Here is a 27,412-nt window from a genome sequence, read left to right on the forward strand (position 1 = left end):
TTAAACGCTACTTTTAAAAGTAGCGCGCTATCGCTACCGCTATTTTATAAAAAAAGTAGCGCGCTATCGCTACCGCTATCTTTTTCAAATGAGTAGCGCGCTATTAGCTACTTTTTACGCTACTTTGATTTTTTTTTTAAATATTTTTTTTTTACGTAACTTTATTTCCACAAATAAAATATTGATATAAAAACATGACTATAATTTGTTACTTATATATATATAATTTATTTATTATTGCACTTCAATAATAATAACATTTCGGTATTGTCATCCCCAAGTCTAGAGCGACGATCAAAAAGTATAAGCTTTGCCATACTAAATAATCGTTCAGCACTAGCACTTGAGGGCAACGCAGTATTAAATTTAATAAACAAACTTTTTATATGAAAAAAATTATCAAAAATATTTAAATTAGTATTTTTAGATTTAAAAAAAGCATCTAGAGTTTCAAATATTATTATTATTTATTTCAAAAAGATCGTCTATGGAAGGCTGTGGTTTCGATCTTGCTACAGTATCGTGGTTAGGCATGCCATTTTTTAACGTTACCATCAGCCTATCAAGTTGCCCTTTAGATTCAGTCAAATGTATGGCCAATTTAACTTGAAACTAGGATGATCTTGGTCCTTGGAGAAAAAGTGTTTATCATCTTTATAAAAGAATCATTATATTATAAAGTTCACAATGACTTTGTCAGCCAATTTTTGGGATACACCAGGTGTTGATGAATCCAAATTAGTTAATTTTGTTTGTATTAAATTTGATTTGGAAGTGGGTTTATCTTCTTCCATTACCCCAAAACTTTTGAGATATTTTTCAATCTCTTTATAATTTGAAGTGTGCACAGTCTAAAATTATAAAATACTTAGAATAAAAATTATGTAGGAGATAAGTATACATAAAAATGATTGAAATAACTATTTTAAAATGTTTTAAATAATTTAGATAAAATTTATGAATATATAAAAAAAATGATTGGTTTTTGATTTTAATTTATTTTAAAAATTAAAGATTAGCCTACACATTGATATTAAATTTGTTTAATATATTACCTTTAAATGTTTTTTCAAATTAAAGCTGCTCGTATGATTTGAAGAGATAATTTTGCAGCACATCTTGCACCGAAACCGATATCCAGTATTAATTTTTTCTTCATAATGTATTCTTGAATTTTGGGAAAAGAACATCTATATTTTGCTCATTTTCCAAAGAAATTTCAATATCTTCAACAATCTCACACATAACAAGATTTATAATGCTTAATATAAAATGTAAAACGAAATATAAATTAAGATAAAAGCAAGGACATACCAATAACGGAATTTCAAAAATATATAATTTAATAAATGCGCGAAATATAAATTAAATAGAGATTGCTATTTAACAACTGTTTATATCTAATATATAACAATAATGTATATTTTTAAATATAAATTTAAATTTCAAAATTAAATAAAAGGATTATAATTTTAGATTTTATAAAAAATATATTTTAATAATTTTTAGATGTATATGTTTTTGTCATATACAAATCAATCATACAGATTTATAATAATTGTCATGTGATAGAATACTTGATTTACATATACATATTAAATAAAGAAATTTATAGAAGCAAGCTGCTTTTACCCCCCCCCCCCCAGCTCATGTAGAGGCTGCCTCGAACCATTCGTATCCATTGTGGGATAAAGAGAAAAGTGGTAAGTTCCTCAGATTGCAGATTGGAAAGGAGAAAATTAATAGAACGTGCAATTAGTGGTCGCAATTTTTTTAGAGGAAGCTTGTTTGGCGAAGTATGTTGAGTAATATATTATTGTCTCATATGAAAAACTGTTTAGAGATTTGGGTCTGGTAAGAGTTTTAATTGGTTACTCATCGACAGAGAGGCCACATGTAATGAAAGCTGCTAGCAAACGTGTCATTACAAGGGGGGGGGGGCTCAACTAAAATAAGTTATGGGGTTTCACCACCATACCCCCTATTTTGTGGGTCTTCTGTCTACGTTTGCCCGACCTTCGGTCGGGTTTTCTTTTAATATATTATACTTTTTAAATTAAAATTTACGCCTAAACTAGTATTCAAAATTTCATATTTTGTCATTTATTATGCATACTCATACTAATACTAGCATATAAATAATGAACGTAAAACAATACAAGTGGTTAACTAAAGATAATATTTTTTAATACCAAATATTTTTCGATTTTTATTGTATTAAATATTTGCGATTGCAGAATATATATACTATAATTTATAATATCAAAGAGCATATATTTGTGATTTCGAAAATCATTCTTGAAAGAAGGAAATATAAACGACAAATCCGAATTATAAAACTATGTGATAGTTAGAGCTTCCGCTTTGTTAGTTTTGTTAAAAATCTCGATTTAGGTCGTTTTTAAAAACGGCCCGAATAGATTATTACCAAAATAACATTATACTAGACTAAAGATTTTCCATATCAGAAATGCTTGGACATCTATTTGCCAAATCTAGATGCTTACATAATACTATTTTAGCTAATCTTAATCGGGCCGTTTTAAAAAGTCAACCCAAATCGGGCTTTTAGCATACACTACTCTTAATATTATAATTCTGAATAATGGTTCCAAATATTTTCTTCTTCAAAAGTATAACTTAGTTAGAGCTATAGATTTTTCATTTGGTCCCTTCTATCAAAGATTGTTTGAAATGCTTCCAATATTCGTTGTGTGAATTTGTGGCTGCGTGAGTTTGCTAAGAATTCTTTTACTTTAGAAAATATTTGATAACCTTTATCAAAAAGACATGCTTGAGACTGTATGGGGAAAATTATGGCAAGGAAATCAAAAATACCAGTTTCTGATAATGCTATATTTAATCCAAGGTAAGGATCTGTACCACCTAGATTGAAAACATTTTCTATCTTTCCCCATTGTATAGGTCCAGTGATTTTTGTACCTAGATCAAGTTTTTCTAAAAAAGGGGATTAATATATGAATTTTGTTATAGTTTTTCTAAAAATAATGACAAATATTATACATGAAGAAAAATATTGTTGAAATAAATGAAATGTTTATATAGGTATATAAATTTTACAGAATTTACTAATCGGATTTCATGCCGTCTATTAATTATATTTTAAATAATGAATAATTTAGAGTTTTCGTTTCCAGATTGGACCTCACGTATAAATTCTATTGTTTTATAAATAAAGGATCTTATATATAATCTTTTTCGCCTATTTTATTTATTTCTCTCTAATTTATAATTAATCTTTTTTTTCATTATCTAAAAAATCTAAATAAGATTAGTTTAAAAACTTTATTACATGATCAAATATAATTATAAACAATAAATTATAAAGTAAAATATATTAAATTAACATAAAAAGAAAAGTAACAAATTAAAAATAAAAATAAACTAAAAGTAAAAGTAAAAAAAAATTCTTTACTCAAAAATTACCAAGTGAAAATTCTATAAACAATCTATATATGAGTATATAACTTTTTCTTTTAAATTTAACATTTTCGAAATATACTCATTTACATAGTCTTTCTTAAAACATTTTATTTTTACAAAGGTATTAATTTACATATTAAAACATATATCAATTTCCTAAGAATCTTAAATTGGCAGATTGATCCCCATACAATATTCGTCTTTATTTATATTTTTATTATTTTGCATAATGTTAGCAAATAATATATATCATTTTTTATTTTCCCTGCTCTATTTCCCCTAAAAAATTTGTTACTGAAAAATACAATTCATACTATGATGATACATAATATTGACAATGTTTTTTAAATTTACCTAATTAGTGCTAAACCGATATTATATCATACATACATATAAAATCATTATGAAACCATTGTATGAAACATATGTATATAATTAAAAAATAAAGTAATTCATAATATATTACATTAAAAAAGATATATAATTAACAAATAAAATAATTGATATTATATTACACTATAAACATGCATATATTTTTTTATTATATCAATATTAAAATATATAGTAAAATCATATTCAATTAGAAATATAATTTCCAATTTATCAAAACCAAGAGATGGTACAAAAAACATTGTATTTTTTATATATAAATGCCTTTTTCCAAAAAAATATGAACTATAGTCATTAGTTTTAGTTTAAAAAATTATTAACTTTTACATTATTTCTTTCAAATGATTGTTTAAGATATATGCATACATCTTTGGGGGATAGGACGTAGAAAGGGGGCTAAGGAAGATAATTTTTATTATCTTAAAACGATATTCACAAAAAGTGGCATATTTTTGAGGAGGTGGGGGGGGGGAGATTTCCTCTTCCCCCTTCCGTGGCTACGTCTATTAACAATCCATAAGGGTATTTTAATAAAGAAGTTGTAACAAAGTAAATTTAATGAAACACTTTTAAGGGTCTTTCAAACTCCGAATTAAAATTTCTTACTGCGAGCATCTCTAACAATATGAAATCTAAATAATAAAATAAAGTACTATGCATAGTCTTTTCGTGAAGTATGCAAAATAATCAGAAGGGAATTACTATGGTGGAAAATATTGCTGGGGCAGACGAATTGGCAAGCTTCGAAAAGGTAAGATTCTAGATTACGTATAGAATCATATTTAAATAATAAAAGCAGAATACTGTGTATTATTCTTTCGATGAAAAATTATTAAAAGTAAATTATGAATAAAGGCGAATTTTATTCGGGGAGATTAATTGGTAAGCCTCAAATTAGAAGGGTCCATAGGAATAGATATTTAAATCTTATTTTAATAATAAAAATATATTTCTAACAAATTTCCTTGATCTTTGTTGAATGTGCATTGTAATCAGTTACTATTATAAGTCGGGATTATCGATTATAATTTTATGATACACCACGTTATATGTGGTTCTTGTTTTATCACTGTTCATGATCTTTAACAAATTAGGAGAACAAACTTTAGATATAGCTACATATAACTGCCCATGCGAAAAAAACTGTTGAGGCAGGTACATATTACCTATGATCAACTTTGCACTGAGATTTATAATTGTCATGAAAAAAGAAGATTCAATGGGATATTGTATGCACCTAAGTCAGACACTGCTGAAATTAAACTTATTGTAGGAATGATAACTCTAACCCCAAGAGAGACATAGAAAAAATCTACCTCGATTATATTTAAGAGGTGATAATTAATTTATATCTTTTGCTCAAACCAACTACAGAATTTAAATTTCGTATTAAATATTTGGGTACTCTGACTTTGTTCGAATGTTTGTGATAAGGTAAGAAAAATATATTTATTATCTTTTTATAAAAAAAAACCAGTTAAAAATGAAATCAAAATTAGCAACAAAAAATTAAAATTTATCTATATAAAAGGAAATGCAAATATGTAAAAAGAGAAATATAAATTAAAACATGAGAGAATGTAGGTTAAAGATCTGAAGGCAACTAAAATTTTATTTAAAAAATTAAAATTTTAACAGGAAAGTAATTTATTTAATTTATTATTTAAAAGAGGGTTATATAAAAAAAAAATTAAATTCTTACATATTTCTTGAATATATGGTGTGAAAAAAATAATTTAATAAAATACAACTTTAACTAATAGTATAATGAAAAAAGAAATAGAAACATTGGGTTGTGCCAAAGCACAGGACCAAAATATATTTAATGGCCTTTAAAATAAACCAATTTTAGCAACCAAAAAATGAAATCTAAATTAAAGAAAATAAAAATGTATATTTTAAAGGAAATAAAAATAAAAATATGTGTGATGTAAATATTTTTCAATAAAGTATTATTCATGAGTTGTGAGTTGTTAAATTGGAGTGTATTCTTAGGTAATTTATATTCTAGTTTAATAATTTATGGAAAGCAATAAGATTTTGAGTTTGTCTACCAAAATATGATCAATTCCATTTACGAATTTCATTACCTCGCAATCCAACTGAAAAAGAGGATCGTGCAAAAATAAAATATATATGCCTCATTTATGGTGGAAATAGAAAAATGCAACGTTCTTCAATAATGTTGCGAATTGCGAATAAAAAAATTATAGGCTTTTATTATTGTGCAAATATGAATGGTGTGAATAAAAAAACTACATGTGCCCACTATGGTGTAAGTAAAAAGTCCACCCCGTCCTTATGAATTTAGTAAAAAAAAACTTGCCATCACGATGATTGGTACTGCATATGAAAAAACTCTTTTATCACCATACGTTGATCTCGAAAAATATATTGTTTCTTTTAAAGAATAAACCTATTTTTTCGAAGGAAAATATTTTAGGAAAGTAAGGTTTTTTTTCAAAACATTAAATAATATTTTTGAATTACAATGACATATTATATACAATATATTATATTAATCAGTTAGAATATCATATAATAGAACATTTAAGATATTAGTAATTTATGTAATACTAAATATAAAAATAAAATCATAAATTCAATATTAATTAATGAATAAAATTTAGATATAAATTGTAAGTAATTAGGGGGTATCAGTCACTGAGAATATGAAGCTGAGGTAATTGGATTTTATTATTTTGAGGGCTAATCTTTGGCGTAGGTAGTAACTCTCGTTGGGATCTTCGGTCCTAGTAGAGATCCGTTTCCCCAGCTCTTTAAAGAAGGCAAGGGCCTGAGAGCCGAACGATGTTAGAGTCGTGGCGATTAGTGGTAGGAATGTGTAATTGGCCGGAAGCGATGGCGAATATTTAGCGAGTTTATTTGTCTCGTCTACTAGAGCATCTCTATTTATATTGGAAGGGGCAAGGGGATCGATGCATGAGAAATCCCAGGTTAGAAATTCCCCCCTCTTCCAAGGGATCATGGTAGAGCCACCGAGACGCTTACCATCAGAATTGTAGAGTCCAGTGGGTTCTAGGGTTGATGGGATACCGGCAGATTTTAGGGCCCTGGCAATAGTATCATTGCATTTTGAATGTCTAATGAATCTGCCTCTACAGCGCTTGCAGTTTAAAGAGTGACGGCCTTTGGAGTTGACTGGCGTTTGACAAAGGATGCAGTGATAGGGTATTACCATATCACAATTAAGTATTAGACCGCTGGCGTGACGTAGCTCATCATTGCTTAGGAGCTGGTCAAGGTTTCGCGATGGAAAAGCTTCGAGAAATTCATACCCGCTGTCTGCGGAAATGGAGAAGAGTGGAGAATGGTCCTCGTTGGCTCCTCGATTTAAGGTATGCAACGGAGTTGCCAACTAGAGGCTTATCCCAGTCCTTCTGCAGTGTCGATGAGGGAGGATCGACTAATGAAAGAGATTTCTATAGATCAATTGCCTGGGGAAGTAAAGGGTCAGGATGTTTTGTGAGTGCGTGTATGATGGGCTCGCAGGACAGGCGAGAGGATATGAACGCACTAACAGAGAGTAGGGAAGGCGATCGTATGCCAATGCCGCCGGATTTGGTTGGCAAGGTAGCTTGTAGCTAAGATAGGTCTCCGAATTTGAGATTGAGTATATCCTCTGTAAGGTGTTTAATCTCTAGCTCGTGTGCAGCGAGGTTGACGTCGTATTGGAAGATACGTGACGATCGGAGTGTATATAGAATTTTTGGGATTAGGAGGTAGTTCTTTAATAGAAAGAACGCTTGGTGGGCTGGGAGGCGAGATAGTGTACCGAGCATAAGGGATATCTCTAGTAGAGTGTCGGCGAAGAACTTGACAAAGGACTCGTCTTTACCCACTGGAGATCCGAGATGTGTTAAGAAGTTCAATGGTGTATGATTGAACATAGGATCATAGTTAAGGTCGATGATTCCAAACAATATTCGCTCTTGTCTTGATTGATTCGCAGTCCCAAACTGCTCTCGCTGGATTTTATTATTTCGACCGCCTTCATAACTTCGCTGGGTGAGCCGCCTAGTATACCATCGTCGATATACCAGTTATGAAGGTTTAGTTTACATTGGTCATTTATGCTTTGTATTAGGCTATTAATGCCCAGACTGAATAAGAAGGAGCCTAGAGGGTCACCTTGTTGTATTCCACTACTAGAAGGAATCAATCTATCTCCAAATTGAAGATGCGATGGACTAGCATAACAATCGAAGATGAATTGCGAGTATTCTGAAAGGATAAGGATGGGATTAAGAAACGCTGTACGTTTTAGAGAGTTAAAAGCGTTTGAAAAATCTATCTTAATTAGGATATCGTCACTGGGGTCTGTTTGTAGATACATTCTGGCCATGTGTAAGGATACCTCGCATCCCCCTTTTACGTTGACTCCTAATTGATTAGGGCACAGGTGATTAGATACTGTGAACAATATTCTGCTCACTACTAGCTTTGCGGTTAATCGGCGCCAAGTGGTTCTAATAGCGATAGGGCGAATATCTTTATTAGGTTTGTGGAGGGCGATGAGTTTAGCTCCATAAAGGAGTGGAATAATGGCGGGTGGTAAGCCTCCAGCAAGCATACGGTTGATGAGTTGAGTAATTTTTTCCAAAACGTCGCATTGTTGTGTGATGTAAGGTGCGGTTAGATCCTATAGGAATATTGGGCGAAACCCATCAACCCCCGGTGAAGAATCGCGTTTGAAGGAGAGAATAGCCTTTCTAACTTCGCTAGTTGCAATTAGAGGAGCTTCGGGGTAAGACGGTATTTCGTCCTTAAGATCGTGTGGGTGGTAGTAGTTTTTTCGAAATAAACTTTGTTCATCAAAAAAATATTGTTTCATTCGAAACGAACTTAGTTTTTTCAAAAAAATTTATTCAAAACAAATTTTTAAAATATTTTTCAAAATAAACTATTTTAATCAATTTTAATAAAATTTAACATTTCTTTGAATGAAAGGTAAAAACATGTTTTTGAACTGAGTCATAACTGAGGTAATTTGTTTATACTCATTTCAATTGCATTTACATTAAAATGTCAGCCACAAACTGAATGCATTTTTCCGAAATATTTAGGTCAACATCTATGTCCATTTTTATTCTAGAACATTGGCCCATGCTATATGTAACACTTCATTACTAGATCTTCAAAAAAATTCCTAGATACATCTTATTCTCTACTTGTTTATTAAATTGAATTTTTCAGAGTATTATAAAAACAATACAATATCATCTTATTTCCTCGTTTTTATTTTGACAATTATTGGTTTGTTTTTTAACCTCAATATTTGGCTATTTGGTGTTGTTGCTAATGCAAGAAAAAATATATACGCATCCCTATATGATTTTTAAATAATATATATAACCTCATTTGTAATAGGTGATTAACTCAATGACATATAATAAAACCTAGACTGGCATTCATTCATTAAAATCCATTTTTAAGCTTGTATGAATGCCAGCTGGAGACTTCATTAACACCATATTTCTTAATACCAAACATTTAAACTAAATTTAAGTAAATATTTTTATAAATAGTAGGTATATTTATAGTAATTATTTTCCATAGTTAGTTTCTAATATCATGATCTGTTAAAAATAGTTCATTATTAATTATTATTTTATATTTAATTTTATACAATTTTAATAATCAAACTTTTAATTTTATCAAAAGCATTATTTTCATTTTCTAAATTATTAATATTTAAATTCATTACAATAATATAGTAATATCGTATAAAATAAGTTTAAGCTTAAATACATAAGAATAGCCTTGGAATAATTGATAGGATATTTTATTTGAAGTAATTGCCTTAATTTTATATATTTTTTATATTACAAATTTTAACAGGCAGGTAATTAACATGGCGTTAATGGCGTCTCCAGCTGATTTTCATTGATATATGCTTTTATGAATGAATTATTGTCAGTCTAGATATTACTATATGTCATTGGATTAACCAATTTTTAATTAATCTTTAGATTTTGTGGCCTCGATCTGGATTATAAATTTACATTACTTTTAAAAAAATACCTTACATATAAATTGGGTAGAGCACAATTCTTTTTTTATATTCAGATAACCCTACAATTTTTAGTTAAATAAGATTTTGACAAATTTTGCTTTTGATAAATCATGTTCATGGCTATGCTATATAATTGAAACTTTCTATTTTTTGAAGGACAAATACAAATCCAAATATGATTCAAAATTTATAAAAAAAATAATTTTATATTCAAAAATGGATAGTAACATAAATTTATGATATGCATACCAGAATAAGCTTTATTTATATAGATTTTATAAGATAAAAGATTTATTTATGTATATATGTAATATCAATATTACGCTGAACAGTAAATTTATATAAACAAATATTTTTGGCATAGTTTTTAAAAATATCGTGGCTGAAATATAATCAATAATTTAAAATTTAATGTTTTTGGCTGAGTAATGTTTCACTTGATATGATTATACAAAAAGAGTAGCTTATCTGCTTTAACTGTTTGATCATCTTTTTTCTCTCCTCTTTTCCGGGACGTTAGATTCAATTTTTTATGTCTACCTTGATTCATTCTTTCAAGCAATTTCTAATTCTTAAGTATACTTTCCATATTATTATACATAAAATAGTAAAAAAAGATTAATATAAAATAAATAATTGAAAAAATAAGTATCATAACGTAGCAATGACATGATATAGAGATTATACGACGTAACATTGTTAAAGTTTCCGATTCAGGTCGATTTTTACAACAGCCCGATTAAGATTATAATTAAAATAATATTATGCAAGGATGGTAATTTTACTCATAGATGTCAGAAAAGTTTGGGCTTACTTGCCAAATCTTGAGGTTTACACAATATTATTTTGGTTAAAATTCTTTATCGGGCCATTTTTAAAATCCAAATCGGGCTTTTTAATAACACTAGTAACTACATCATGACGGAATGGCATGACATACAGCATGACGTGACAATGGCATGAATGACGTCCGGAAATTATAATATAGATTTAGAATAGGACTAGACTAAAACTTGAAGAATATAATATAATCAATAGTTATAGGAATATTTTAAAATTGAAAATAACAAATTAGGATGTTTTTTAAATCAACGTTTTTACAAATATATTATATTTAAAATACGTACAAAGAACTATCCCATGCTATGTTATTATAATTTGTAAATTTAAAAATAAATACTAATAAAACATTTATATTCTTAATCTAGTATAATTACTTTGGAATAATATCGAGATATATAATTAAATATTCAATTGCTGTTCGCTGTAAGACGCAGAATAAGGGAAAGATGATATCGACGTTACTACTTTTGTAGTTTGTTAATATCATTATTCATATTTAAAGATAAAGAATCGACATTCTATATTTTTAAAATCCATAATCAAACTTGAAGTTAAAAAGTATATAAAATTTTTATTATCAATTCTCACTTAATTCATAATCTATTAAAAACTGACAAGGTATCACGCCTAGGATTAAAAATTATTAAAAAGAAAGCTTAATTTACAATTTTAATTATTTTATTCTTATCATAATTTTTATAATGTTTATTACTAATAAATAGTAAATACATATTCCGTTTAATATTATACAATCTTCCTCTAGGAACAAATATAATTTAAATTTAGCCCGGATATTATCGATATTAAATTTCGCCATATTTAATGTAATTCTATTTAAAAAAGATACTATACTATAAAATCGATATAATGTAATTTATTTATATTTATGACATAATGATTTTAATATCTATGAATCATATTTGACCTGATTTATTTATTGTATATAAGATAAGCATACGATGTCAATAAATTCAGAGACATCTGAAGGTAGTGTAAAATTATTTATAACTTATAAATGATATTATTTATAGTACAAAAAAGACGCTCATCAAGATCACCCTTCAATGATAGAAATGCATCTAAAAAATCGAGAATTGAACAGTTAGAAATGGAAACTAGAATTTTAATCCCTAGCAAAGTATTAAATTTAATTTTGTTATCTATTTTATTTATTAAATAGCATGCTGGGGCTATTATTGGAAAAGGAGGTTCAACAATTAATAGACTAAGGGAAAAGGTATCCAAAATAAATATTGATTTTAAATAATGTATATTATTTTAAAAATAATTTTTATAAAATCCATTTTAAAAATTTTATTATTTATAAATTATTGACAATTCTCTTTTATTTTAAAAAATAACTCCAAATTTTTTTGGCCTCACCTCACTTGTGAATTGATTACAATAAATCCCATGCCACCAATTATCGTGTTCCAATTCCATCCAAAACATCCACCCCTAGTTTGCCATTACCTTGAGTCTCCCTGATAGTTCTACCCCAGAACGGTATACCTTATTCTCACCCCATACTCTTTTTTATAATGTTAACTTAATATTTTTATGTGTTTATAACATATTTATAACAATATATTTTTTCTAGAGTTTTTTCACTTACTGGTGGCACCTTGAAAAATCACATTGATTGTTTAGAGGAAGTACTACAAATTTTAAAAGAGGTTACCATATTTTTTTATTGAATAATTACAATTTATATTATATAGTCAAATAGAGTTGAAAATGAGAATGAATGTGAACTGAGAATAATTGTTCATCAAAGCCAAGCAGGTGCTGTTATAGGAAAGGGTGGTAATAGAATAAAAGAAATGAGAGAAGTAATATAAAATTTTATATATCTAAAACTGTTTTTTATTTGTTAGAGAACAAATTCTATTGTTAAGGTATATTCAACTATGTGTCCTAATTCCACTGATAGAATAGTATTGATTGCTGGAACAACTGCAGAAATAATTGAGTGCCTTTATGAAGTCTATGATTCTTTGGACAAAGTAATTTTTATTAATTAATCATTTTATATCTATAAATACTGACATATAATTCATAGGTCTATATTTTCTTAAATTTAGTTTAAAATATTTTTTATTTATAACCTGAATATTTATAATAATATTTTTTTAGTTTCATAAATAATATATCTGTGTTGCCTATTTTAAATTAAACTTACAGTAATCCCTTTATTGTAAAGTGTATTTTTTCCCACAATATAACCCACTTAAATATAGAAATTTAATTTTATTTAGGCTCCACCCAAGGGTCCAAGATACAACTATAATCCCTATGATTATGATTATTATTCTGCTCCTGATTATGGTGGTTTCCAGGGTGATAGGCCTAGGGGAGGTAATAATAATGGCCAAAATATGCCTCCTTTAAATCAAAGATCGTCCAACAATAACAGGGGAGATTTTAGGGGAAGGGGTTCTGGTAGAAGTTCTAGTAATAGATCAAACAATCCCCGAAATAATACACCTTCCAGGGGAGGTGGTCACCATTCACTTACACCTCCTTCCTTTAACTTTGGAGGGTCAAATAAAATGCCTCCCCCTATGCCACCCCATTTTTTTACCCCTGGTGGACCTGGTATGAAAGATGATTCTACAGGAAATAGGAGGATTAACATGATGCCACCACCTCCTTCACACAGTGATTTTGACAATGATTTTAACAGGTAGATATGATTATTATTTGATAATTAATATTATAAGATGTTTTTTTGAATGAGGAATCAATTTATTTTTTATACAATTTTATTTTTCAATTGAGGAAAATGTAAATAATAATTTTTAATGCTATATTATGAACAATTTTTTTCATTTATATTATTTTAGACAAGGTGGTCTTCCTTTCCTCAAGGTAAATTTTTATATTTAACTTCAAAAACATTTTTTACATATATATACACACTATTTATATTTAGCAAGAAAATGGGGATGGAAATGAAAATTCTACCCAAGTTACCATTCCCAAAGATGTAATATAGAATCCTATAATTTCTATCCATAAATTTCATTTTAAAAATATATGCTAAACAATTATAATCTTTATTTAGCTTGCTGGGGCTATTATTGGTAGAGGTGGGGAAAGAATCAGACAAATACGAGAGGAATCACAAGCCAAGATTAAGATTGATGAAACAATCCATGGTGACAATGAAAGGATTATTACTATTGAGGGAAATTCGGAAGCTATTAGATATGCCCAAGTTTTGCTGCAAGATGCGTAAGCTCTAATTATTATTGGATTTTAGAGAAACATTTTGAAATTCAGTTATTTATATTTGACTTAGTCGGAATATAAGAAAATTATAAGTTACTTCAAACTTTGTATTAATTCATTGACAGTGTGCAATTGTTTCTTTTGGAAGACTAGTGATTTTGTTGTTGTCAAAACTTGAAAATGATTGATATTATTCGTAACTTGAAGCATTTAAATTGCGTTTACTTTGTTCATCCATTTGTAAAGCGCCAAATTTAGGTGTTTCGAGGGAGATTTTTTCAATTTTAAAAGAAAATAACAAAGTATTCAAGAAATATAAAAAATCAACAAGAAATCACTATCTTCTTAAAGATGCATTGCCTTAACTACGATTCAAAATAATTAGATCTATTTCGGATACCAGTTCTGATAAAAAATGAAGCGTCCCTTACATAGGATAATAGATCGTTTCACGCAAATTTCGCCTTTTTTCTTTAATTAAAATTAAAAAATATTCCTCAATAATTTCACTACAAATTGTTAATATTTTTTTTTGTAAAATAAAGTCAAGGTTTACATTATTAAAAAACTTATAACGATTATATCATGTATAAAATATTTAGCGTTCGGCGATTCGGTGGGAAGAAAGCGAGATTTTAATGCTTATTGGTTTACTTAGAGGAGAACTTGTTGTAAAAATAAGATGCTTATGACGGATACATTTTAAAAATATTTTCATTTAGAATTTTTTATTATTATATAATTCATATGTAATACATAAATATATATTCATAATACTATTAATTATATTATTGTTGATTATATATGTAATCTGTTTTAATAATATATAATTAGAATAGATTTTAAATAAAGGCTATTTATTACTCTCTATTTTATAAATATATAATATTCTTAAACTATTAGAATAAATTTGTAATTCGATTTAAAAAAATAATAATATTTATCGTATATCAAATAACGTGCGTTACATTTTGTTTTCGTTAATTTTTTAAAACAAATAATATTTGTTTTAGTCAGCGTTTTTATTCACGTAAAAGATGCGTCAAAATTTAAGTTTAAATAAAACAAATGGAATTACCTTGAGTGAGATGTATACAGAGTTTTAAAAATAATAATTTTGAGAAAATCCATATTATTTAAATTGATGAGTAAAATAATATGATTATTTTTAAAAAAAGGTAATAATATTATTGGGGAAAATCGATAAATTATTAATAATCGATTTCTCCCTTAAGTATAATTTAAAATATTATGTGCTCTATGATGATTACCTTTTTTTTGTCGTTATAAATTGGATAATAAATAAAAAGAATATAGTAATTAAATAATTTATAAGGCTTCCTAAATTTCAAATAATAATTAGGTCTTAAAAAATCTTTTATTAAAAATTATTGGCAAAATAAATTTTTATAGGTTAAGCGTAAGATGTATTTATAATAGCTAAAATAAAAAATATTTCTTGGGAACCAAAAAATTTTCTACTTTTTTAATGCGATAGAAATAAAAGTTTCTTTCTATTCACTAATGAGATTCGACCGATAATTAAATTAACGGGATTCATATTAACCCAATCATAGTATTTTTTTGTGAGTGCCAATATAATCGACACGAAATCATTAACAATGTTTTAGTGAATTCCCGAGATTGTTATGATAGAAAAAGGCAATTTCTTCATCCTTTCCCAACTATGACAAAGATTTTTTCTTTAATTTTTGAGATTTGTCAAAAAAAAAAATAAACAAGTAATTTTTTTTTAAAAAAATGAAATTTATTTTATTAAACATCAATCTCCTCATATATTATCGTAATTTTTTGCAACCGTAACAAAATGCGAAATATATACTTATGAGTGCATCAAAACAAATATTGCCACTTCTAAATATCAATAATTTCAATTTAAAAATTATTTTGTTTAAAAATTTTTTAAAAATTAATAGTTCGTTAAAGTTAACTACCTCTTATATATAAAATCATTTTGCATGACCTAAAAAAATTTTGCCTTTAGTCTAATTATAAGGTTCAAACAATTTTGCGGGAGAGCAATTTTAAGCTAATATTTAAGTAGATAGCTAGATTTTTCAACCCCTCTCATCAACTACTTTAAAATGAATCACGAAATCTTCAGTACATTATAACACATAAATTATACATTTTGTTAGAATTGGTGACTGGATATATTTTTTTCTAAAAATCGAAGAAGGGGGGGGGGGCATTCCAATAGAAGGTTCTGGTTTTTAGATTTGATCGGGTTTTGGTTCCAAATAAATTTAAATATTTAATTTATTAAATATAGTTAACAAAAAAATGATATTTTTTTCTATAAGGTTGTTTTCTATACATTGGAGATAAGAAAATGTTCGTTTTATAGTAAACTACTCATTTTCACTTGAACGAAGTTTATACAAGCATTCTACTGAGTATATTGTGTGGTTCTATATCCATAATTTTGCAAAATGCATTTTTTTTCTCGATAAATCAATTTCAGATAAAAATATCAAGATATAATTTAGAATAATCCTTTGTGTTATCTTCCATTTAAAATATAAGAAATTTTAATTTTTATAAATGGCCTGAAAAATGGATAAAGAACACTAATAATCAACTGACTATACACCAGTTTCCATATTTACAATTGTTAAGTATCTCCTGTGGTTTAAATTCCAAGGTGACTATTAACGAAGTTTAATTATTTAATAAAGCAACAAGATTACTTAAAATGGCAAATAAAAGTTTTAATTTTATAAAATTACAATCCATATTAATTTTTTTAAAAAATGGTCTTATATTTCTCATTCCCCATCCATCCCCCTTCTTAAAAATGGTAATGCTCCTCAATTATGTTCTTTTAAATGTTCTAAATTTTAAGTAAAAACGCGTTGTTTGGACACAGTATAGATATCGACCCGTGAAGATTTTTAAAAAAAATTTTCGATCTTGCCCATAAATTAAAATTGCCGAGTCCTTAAAATTTGTACAAGTTTCTCATCTCGCAAAATGTTTTTGCTCAAGTTTTCCAAAAATCTTTTTGCTCGGGCTCTACCCGAAGACCAGGATTCACAGACCGTACCCAACAGACCTCTACTATAGATGGTGATTGGCTAAATCAAGGGGATTTATGGATTAGAAATATTCAATCAAAATATGTATATATTAGCCATGTCCATAAAATCATTCAGGGTTGATCCGACATTTTCCCTCTACCATAAATTTTTTCTCCTCGTTAATTTGTAGTATGGTCAAGTGACATTTTTTAGATCAAAATAAAGTCTGCGTATGACTTAATTTTGGCATAAGGATCCAAAATCCTGGCCATATTTTATCAGAATCACCTAATTTTAGAAGATTGGAATGGAATATATTATTAAGTTCGTATTTATATATTTTTGTAGCATGGTGGAAGAAGATAGAAGCGTTTTAAAACAGAATCACGTGAGAAAAGAAAAATAATAGCTAATAATTAAATAAATTAAAGAACAAGGGAAAAGTTAGGAATTCGGAGAAATAATTACTTAAAAAAAATGATTATACCGTGTTCTAATTTTAAAATAACTCTAATTAATTCCATTCCATAAAAAATTATAGTTGAAAATTGAAGGATCAGATAAAAAAAATAAATAATAATAGATATAATAAATAAAAGAATATAAAGTAGGATTAAAGAATAAAAGAAAGGAAGAAATAAAAAGAAATTTAAAAGAAAAGATGAACAAGCAATGCTACCATTTGCACTGCCCAGATTTTTTCCAAAGAATATTTTCGGCCCGACCTAAACCGGGCGTGTATTATTTTCAGGTTTGGCACGGTTTATTATTAAAAAGTTTTCACCCCGGCCAGGGTAGCTGGGCTTAGGGCCAGACCTGCAGGTCTCTGATTTGGTACTTATATTAAAGTTCTTCTATATTTAAAAAAATAAAATAACGAGGAAAGTTTAATCAAAAGAGTAACCCTTTCAAAAATACTTTTTAAGACGTTCTTTACAGCACTGCATACAATTATTTACTATTCGAGATAATTCATTTGTTTTCTGGAGTTTTAATCTTATTTTTTTTAAAGATAATAATAGATTTACAAATAAATATATTTCATAATAAATGAAATTGGAATAATATCAAATCTTAGATTAATTATTATTATATAGTAAAATATACCACTGAGAATCCATTAATTACTGAAATTCTCATAATTGATAAAAAAATAAAAGAGAGAAAGAAAAGATTTCCCCCTCTAAAAATATATTCATAACAAAATGAAATTGGAATTATAAAATTATCTAATTTTGGATTTATAAGAAATTGGTAATATAGCAATATTACATATCTCATACGATACGATTAAGTAAAATAAACCCACTGAGAATCCATTAAATCTAAAACAAAACCTTGAGATACACTTTAAATAGTATTTTAAAATAGATTAGATAAATCAATAATATTTTGATCCCTAGCAGTGCCGTCGATAGCTTTTACAACTTGAAAGGGAAAGGGGGTGGTGGCATTTTTTTTTTCAAAAAAATTTTCAACATTAGCTAAAAAAAAAAAGGTAATACTTATTAAAATTGAGCAAAAGAAAGAAAAGGATATCTAAAATTAGCACACAAAAAAAAAATAATTCTTCCTAAAATATGCAAAAAAAAGCATCTAAATAAAATATTTTCCAGGGGGCTCTTCAAAACTTTTTACGGGAGCCCGAATCACTTTATAGTCCCTCTTCCTACCGACGCTACTGATCTTCAGGAACTTTTTAAATTAAAAATATTTCTTTTAAAAAAAGGATGATTCACTATCACTAATTTCCTGAGATAATTTTTTATATATTCACATTGTGCTTTTACAAACATGTGACTTTACAAAAAAACGAGGTGACTTTTTAATCAAATTTAACCAGTTTTTTTTTTAAAAAAAGGACACTATTTCACTAATAAAAGCTATAAAAATTAAGGCATATCAGCTGGGTTTAAAAATTAAAAACCGGGGTCTAGCGTTTAAAATATCCGGGTTGGGTTTGAAAATGGCATCTGCTTACAGTTTTAAAAAAAAATATATAATTTAATTTATATTCACCAATATATAATATAATATAATGTAATATCATTTAATTAATATTTAATTTGAAAAAATTTTTTTAAACCAATCAACAATTTATATTCTTTTTTTGTGTATATTATTAAAATAAATTTTATTCGTTAAATTATTATAAATGATTGTATTATTATATCGTTATATATCTAACCCAATTTAAATGGTTTAAAAATAAATAATTTTGAATATTATATTAAATATAAACTCAATATATCAAATTAAATTAATATTAGTAGTTGACAAAAAAAAGGAATCGTGCAAATTTTTTTTTTTAAAAATTCTATGAAATATTTTTCAATAGTAAAAATTTAGAATAAATAATTAAAAATTAATTAATTCAGGAAAAAAATAAATAAAGGTAGTTTAAATAATAAAATAAATAAACGTTTGATTATTATAAAGTTATAATACCACTTCCAATCAGTCTTAAAGGAGTGTAAATAACTATATATTAATTTTTGGAGATTTTTTTTTAAGATATGAAGGAGATGAAAAGATGAGAACTCATAAGATGAGGTCTTGAGGACAATATTTTAACCGAAAATCTAATTATAGCTCTTATAATTATCTTTATAAACACATGCCGTTAGAATCATAACATAAAACCTGAAGCATTCAAAACAGAGTCAAATCTAAAAATTGGAACCTGAAACCAGAATCGGATTTATTAATATGGAGGAAAAAAAACGCAACATAGTTTAGAACAGGAAATGAAACTAGATCCTTTAAAAAAAATAATTAGAACTGGAAGCATAATGGGAACCATTTTTTTTAAATTAAAATTTCAAGTTCAAAATTTTGAGTTAAAGCTTGCTTAAAGTCTATGGCCTCTCTCATGAGACAAATTTTTAAAATTATTTTTAAGAAAAGTCAGGAAGTTTTTTTTAAATAAAATAATAGTACTTAAGAACCCGAAGATTTCATTCGTAAAAAAAGGCAATTAAAGTCATTTATTTATAGAACTTTGGAGTCTTAGAAAGCTCGCCTTATCTTGAAGCACCTCACAGATATGATGTGACGGCAACTATACTTAAAATAATGAATATGTTCAAACCAATAATGCTGAGCACCCTCCCCCCCCCCACCTTCCCCCACTACGATGACTTAAATACAAAATAGATACTAACTATGCATTTTGAATATGAGGCTAATATCCCTTGAGCAATATCAATGACATAGTTACATTGTATGCTTTACCCGAATTAAGAGGGTGGGATATGTATGCATGGATAATTTTATAATACTTCATTTAAACTTAATTATCTTTTCTTACTCCTTTTTAAATCTGAAGATGAAAGGAAGGCATATGTTAGGGAATAAAATGGTACCACATTTTAAATGAGTTACGAATATCGTTGGTTTAATGTGCATAAATAATTTAAAGGATATAATTATTAAAATATATATATATTTAATGCCAATTTCATTTTTGTAACTTTGAGACTACTCGGGGTGCTTGGGGTATTTTAAACCTCGCAATTTATAACTCATAAAAGTAAGTGCACCTATCTATATATGCTAGAAAATAAAAGAAATGAAAAAATAAATTTATAAAAATATTAATTGGAAAATGTCATTTTAACTTAACATTTTGGGTGTAATTAAATATTAAGTGTTTTCATTAGAAAACATTTGGAAAACATGTAGTAAATTATTATAATCAGGAATATTAGTGAAACAAAATTATGAAATTACAACAAAATTATCATTCAGACGCGTAACCAAGGTAAGAGATAGTGGACCCTCCCCCCTCCCCTCCCAATGGAAATTCTGTTCTCCTGAAAAGCCACCTACCCTTCTCCCACTAATGAATACACTATATTACTAAAAACAATAATTTGAAAGAAAAATAAGTAAAATTTAATAATTTTTTAACATAACGACTATAGTGCAAATTTTAGAAAAAAAGTCAAATAAATTTTTACAAAAATAAATCTCCAATTCTTCCATAGGAAGATTTTGGATATGCTTATGTCATTCTTATAATGTGAGAACAAGACAAAAAAAATTAAATTATAGATTATAATAGAAATGATTACATATTATATAGCATTATACCAGGTGGCTAAAAATGCCATAACTGTAAAACGCGTCTTTCGTATTTTTATAAAATTTTATATTTTATTGAGGCTATGTTCGAAATAGTTTTTTTTTTAAAAAAAGAATTTGAAAATCTTAAAGAAATAGTATATATTAAAATTTAAAAAAATTTTCAGAATTATATTTTGGGTAGTGTTGTTAAATGCTGGAAATTAGGCAGATTTTTAAAAAGTGCAGAAACAATATTTTAGCCAGAAAAATATTATCTAAACCTAAAGAGTTAACTAACAGATGTCCAAACCGTTGTGCTATCTATGAGCAAAATTGTCAGGCTTGCGTAATATTTTTTCTAGATAAAATGTTGAGTTAGCCGACCGTTTAGCAACACTAATTTTTGACATGTTTTTATATTTCTACTAAGAAAAAGTTTGCGAATCGATTTTTTTTGATATTTTGGACTGGGGGTGGGGGGTTAAAAAAAATAGATTTAAAAAAAATTATTCTCAAAGACCCCTCAAATATTTTACTCTCAAAAACTTTTGGATGGTTTCCTTTGGAAGTTGGAATAAAGCCGGATGCTTTCCTTTCCCCAAAATTTTACCCTAATCATAAATTTTCTCGAAAAAACACAAGAATACTCCGAAGATCCATATTTAAAAGTCTCATTTAAAACTTGTTTAATTACACAAATAGTTCATATTTTACTAGGGAAATTCAGAAATCAAATTTTCCTCGTGGCATAAATTTTATCAATAAAAATCATTTTTTTTGGAGGGTGGGGGTGGATTTATGAGTAGGAGAAAATTTTGGATCAAGAGGAGCGTCCGCTATGGAACCTATCTAGCCAATTTGAGAAAAATAAAATGAGGGGCTTGAGTTATTATTTTGTCAAATTTTCTAAGAAAAAAACGACTCATAAATTTTAAATTCTAGAAGCGTTTTAGAGTTATGAAAATTTGTAAACGCGAAGTTTTTATTACCCGATTATTATTATCTTAATATGATATATACGAAAACTTGTAAAAACTGGTGAAATTGGCTAAGAATGGTATTCCCCCCTCCCCCTATTACCCTTATATAACTTATAACGCCTTTAAAATGATCTAATAAGAGAGCTATGGATTAGGTTAAAATTTTTCTCTGCAAATCTGAGACAAGTTTAATTAAAGTAAATCTCTTACATTCAAATTTATTAGCCTAGATTACCAATGTCTAATCGTCAAAGACACAAAATTAAAGGACAGATGGAGATATATTAATTTTCCTTGTTTTGTCAAAAAAAATAAGTAATTAAAGCATGAAAAATGAGTTCTAAAAGGATGTAGAATTTTTATTTTTTATTTTTTCGTGATATTTTAAGCCATTCATTAATTTTAAAGATGTAATTTTAATAAAAAAATATTCATCAATCTCCCAAAAAACTCCCTCTCCCCCCACCACTATTGTTGTATTTTGTATTCCTAAAGAAAAAGAAATAAATATAATATTAAATGATTTACATTTAATGTATTAATTTTTAAAGGTGTTAATGTACATATATATTAATATTTTTAATATAAAAATCAATAAATTGTAATTGTTAACACACATATAGTGTCATTTTATATTTTTATTTTCTGTTTTTCAGAATAAATTAAACAATTTATATATATATGCCCATTTATAACCCATTGACATAATTTTTAAAACAAGGAAAACATATTTTTGATATATATGATATATCATATAGTATATTATAAGAATAAAGGAAGGCTTTAAAGAAAAGGGGGAGAAACATAGACTAGACCCACTTTAATTTTCACATATTTTTTAAATAAAAAATAAGGTGAAAATCAAGTTCATCAATCATTTGATTTATATATAAATCTTGTATATAAAGTATAATCTATAAAATGTATTAACTAATACTGATTAATATTTAATAAACATCCAATACGTCTGGGACTAGGTATGATATATATATTTGTATATAAATATGCTATTTAGAAAACATCATTATATTTTTATTTTGAAAAAAAAAAATCAAATCTAATATAATGCTTAGGGAATTTGATACACATATAAAAAAATAAAGGAAATGCATTTACACAGGTAAGATGGGGAAAATGAAATAAGGAAACAAATCAATCATAGATAAATATTTTTCGAAAATCAAATATACCATTTTCATTAAAAAATAAATAAATAAGACGATCAGGGAAATCAAGAAAGTAGCATGCAAAATATTTCTTTCTTTCACCTACCCTAATTTAAAATCCTGAGTAAAAATACCACTTGATAGATTTCAAGCAAAATGTTGGTTACATTCCATACATTTTTTTTGTCTGTCTATTGGATAGATAATGTCAAAATGCTTAAAATTTCATTATATTTTCGTTTGAGTTTAGAAACGCATCCCTAAATTTTTTTCCTCCTGATTCTAGCAGCAGATGTTTTATACTCTTAAATCATTATCATTAATTTTCAACTCGTCTTCTCAACTAAAAATGGAACTTTAGAGCAGGGATCCGATCTTAAAATCGGTTCAGGTTCGAATAAGAATACCGATTCAGATTCAGTTCGTAAAGAATAAAAATATCGATTCGGTTTGAACCTTTAAAGACCGGTTCGAAAACTTTTGAATACCACATGTTACATTTTGATATTTTTCATTTATAATAATATATGTAAATAATTTATATATATATTAGATTCAACTTATCTCTAAGCATTATAAGCTAAAAATAAAATGTTGTAAAATGGCAATTTACAACAGTTTATAAAAATTGTGACTGATGCTTATCAATCAAAATTGTTTGCTAATAATGTTTAAAACAATTCGAATATAAATTAGAATTTTAGCAATGTACTGATAATTTACGCATTATTTTATAAGCACCACTCACGAGGCTCGAGCCGATTTACGTGAATTTAAGAGGGGTTCGGATAGAAAATCGTTTAACGGTTCAGGTGCGATAAAATATACCGGTTTCAAGGTTCGGTTTGGATCCTCCAATTAAAGTCCAATATTTGCCCAAAGATAGGTTTGGGATTCGAAGTCATAGACAAATATATCTATCGCATTCAATAATTTCTAAAATTGAAATTGAAAAGAACAAAATATAAACTGAAATGTAATTACACAATTTATTTTTTATAATCAACAAAATTAAAATGGTTTTTAAAAATATTTTAACTTAGATTTAGGTACAAAACAAACTATATTAAGGTGAGCACTTAGTAAAAAATTAAAAAATTTTTTTATTTTATCTTCTCTAATTGCTAAACATCAATCATACTATACCTAGTACTAAATACTATATATAATATATATATAAAATATTGAAGGAACTATTTTTTAAAGTAATTTTTAAAAGTAAGGAATAATATACAAACAACCTTATCAATCAATCTCTTTATTCTTATAAAAACTTATAAAAAATAATATTAGAAAAAAACCCTTAAAACTCTGGAAAATCGAGGGAAGTGTTGTTATTTCAATTTTCACGAAATAAAGAAGAAAAAAAAAGGCTTTATAAATAATACTATACAATATTTTGTTGTTGTGGATAAATTTAGATTCTTAATTTTATAATACCATATTTATACTTCTTTTAAGCGAAGGGGTTTATTTGTGTATTTTTGTAAGATGTCATTTTCATTAAATGAAAATGTAGGATTAATTGATTTTATTAATTAATTTTTGGAAAGGAACGGAAATAGTTTTGATTAATTTTTAAATTTCAAAAGAGTATATAATTTTTAAATCATGATAGGTGTCATATAACAATTTTGAATCGATAATTTCCCGCACTGGGTATAATTAATGTATTTCTTTACTCAGCAGAATACTTTAGAGCCATGTCCTAATTCCCGAAGGGAGTGGGTTAAATTTTATAAACGGCCCGATTAAGATTTTGGCCAAAATTTTATTATGTATAGATATTTAGTTCATAAATGGTAGAAAGGTTTGGATTCCTATTTGCCAAATCTCGAGGCTTACATAATATTATTTTGTCTAAGATCTTAACCGAAGCGTTTTTAAAAATAGACCAGTTTAACAACACTACCAGGAACCAATCAAGCACACTATACTTATGAATATTTGTTGTTAGGCTACTATTTAGAAAATTATTATATATTAAGCATAAGATCGAATGGTAATAAATGAAATGGTACAAAATTAGCGAAACAAATTTAAAATAGATTCGATAAAACTTTAAATCTCAGGTAGTAATGCACCATCAATGAGATAAGTTGGGCATCAGAAATTTAACAAGGCAATTGTAAATATCGAGATTCTTCCTTGTTAAAACACTGGTACGTATTAATTATATGACGTTCATTCAACATATAAAAATTTGTTAAACAACCCCCAAATTTTGTTAAAAGAAAATAAGGCCCGTTTTTTTGAACTAAACTTAAGTTAGTCCAACTCATGTCTTAGTAGCTTATATCTACTATATATGTATCCTGCAGCACGAATGTACCTTGGCTAGCTTCAGGAAAAAATCGGTCAGACCTGGTTTCTGAATGGTTAAAGTTTGCTGTGCATCGTCAATCAGAGTCTTAGAGTCTGAAACCACACAACATACACCCCTTTAAAACAAATATTTTTTTATATAGAAATATTTGCGACGTTATCTAATACTTTTATAAAAACACAAATGTTTGACGCCATACATAATTACCCTTAAAATATTATTTATGTTCATACCCTAAATAAATCTTTTTAAAAATTAGAGCTGAATGAAACTTGGAATCTGCACCATATGTCGGTTTTTTAATTGAGGGCAATAAAAAAAATTGGTAAAAAAAAGGTGGCTAGGTTTTTCCACCTCCAATCGTAAAATGAATGCATCCAAAATATTCTTTCAACATCTATGAAGCATTTCAAACAATGAAATCTACTAAATAATCTTTACCGAATTTCGCATTAAAATATAAATTTTAATAATATAGAAAGTTTCTGATTATATGTCTTACCTCCTGAAATTTTTTCTTATCAAAAAGCCCCCCCCCCCCCCTCTCTCACAACTGAAATGCACACTACCATGGAAACCCCTTGGATTTTATTAAATAATACAAGATAGATAGCTTAATATCCTATTTTATTAATATAAAAGAGTTATAGCAAAATAAAAAAAAATGACAATTCCAACATAAAAATAAGACAATTTAAAGAAATGTACCGCAAAAAGGTAGATAATGTTGAGATTAATAAGTAGCAAATATTCTAATATAATATAAATTTTATTTCACATTTCATTGTGAATAAATTATAGTAAATATTTAAAATTATACATCTCAAATATTCAAATTTTACTGATGATCCCGTGCCTTACTCTTAGTCTTACCAAAAACCAAAATTACCCTTGTTAAATTTTTTCCCTAGCTTTTTAATATTTATCATTACTACTTAGTTGAGCTTTGTTTACCTATTTTAAGTAAAATTTGTTATAAAATTGTATTGCCTCATAAAGGCGTTAATACTAACCAATGCTGAATATTCATTTATTTAAAGTGTACATTCATTAAAGTAAGCTATATTAAAATTGTATATACATTAAAGTCAACTGTAGTCAACAACATTGACTGTAATAGAAACCATTTATACATTTTATATATCGGTATCGAAAAATTGATAGATATTTTATCATAAAATTTAGTAATTGAGCGACAGCCTTTTAAAAACGTTAAATTTTTAAGTATATTGAAAATAAATTATATATTCGATAATTACTAGCGTCGGATACCTCTATTTATGCACCTTTTAAAAGAATGGCTAAAAAGTAAATTAGCCTGAAAAATATATTAAATCTCGAACCATTTTTAAAAAAAAGATCAAAAAACGAGGCCATCGGTAATATTATCAATAAGATAAATTAATTAATTCGAGATTTGTTACAAACACTATCTCTTACCAAATATCTTTTACAAATTCTAGACAGTTTTTTATTAAAGTATATTGAATTTTTCATTATTTCGATAAAGATTTACAGCAAAATGCATCAGGCGGCGTAACCAGGGGAGGGGGGGGAATCGCATTTTTGACTATTCTGGTAAATATCATTTTAAAATAATAAAAAATTTTACTCTGCGTACCTCCCTCTCCTTTAGCTCTCTCTTTCAAAAACGTATACAATATATTATTATAAAGAATAATTAGTAAAAGTTAATACCTTTTTAAAATAATGACTATAATTCAAAATTTGTAGAAAAAAAGAGGCTTCCCATAATTTCCCATAATTATCTTATAAAATTATGATATAAAAAGACCTCCAATAAAATTTATGGGGGAAATATACATAAAAGTGTTTATACGACTATGTAATGTTTCTATGATGGTTGCTATGCCATTTCAAGC

At 27.1% G+C, this 27,412-nt stretch overlaps 1 protein-coding gene across 2 annotated transcripts; it reads left to right on the forward strand.

Moving 5' to 3' along the window:
* The first annotated feature begins 11,466 nt into the window (after positions 1–11,466).
* LOC135929773 (heterogeneous nuclear ribonucleoprotein K-like) lies at positions 11,467–14,818 on the forward strand. 2 transcript variants are annotated; one of them, XM_065466494.1, is made up of 13 exons: positions 11,467–11,538; positions 11,663–11,701; positions 11,746–11,852; positions 11,895–11,951; positions 12,177–12,220; positions 12,315–12,390; positions 12,436–12,546; positions 12,592–12,720; positions 12,973–13,400; positions 13,561–13,585; positions 13,650–13,703; positions 13,782–13,951; positions 14,551–14,818. In XM_065466494.1, exons 2-13 carry the CDS (start codon positions 11,674–11,676, stop codon positions 14,585–14,587), a joined length of 1,266 nt encoding a protein of 421 aa, XP_065322566.1. In that variant the 5' UTR covers positions 11,467–11,538; positions 11,663–11,673; the 3' UTR covers positions 14,588–14,818. The 2 variants fall into 2 exon arrangements, with proteins under 2 accessions (XP_065322566.1, XP_065322557.1); XM_065466485.1 differs by having other exon boundaries at positions 11,495–11,583.
* Positions 14,819–27,412: the final 12,594 nt, after the last annotated feature.

This window comes from Gordionus sp. m RMFG-2023, chromosome 1 (genome assembly GCF_954871325.1).
Source record: "Gordionus sp. m RMFG-2023 chromosome 1, tfGorSpeb1-WG-v2, whole genome shotgun sequence".
Lineage (NCBI taxonomy): Eukaryota > Metazoa > Nematomorpha > Gordioida > Chordodea > Parachordodidae > Gordionus > Gordionus sp. m RMFG-2023.

What these genes read in the sequence shown, in the direction of transcription:
- LOC135929773 (XM_065466494.1), top strand. Translation starts at nt 11,674, where the DNA reads ATGTCAATAAATTCAGAGACATCTGAAG. An exon ending in TTAATAGACTAAGGGAAAAG is followed by an intron (nt 11,952 to 12,176) that starts GTATCCAAAATA and finishes ATCCACCCCTAG; the next exon opens with TTTGCCATTACCTTGAGTCT. An exon ending in AAGTTACCATTCCCAAAGAT is followed by an intron (nt 13,704 to 13,781) that starts GTAATATAGAAT and finishes ATCTTTATTTAG; the next exon opens with CTTGCTGGGGCTATTATTGG.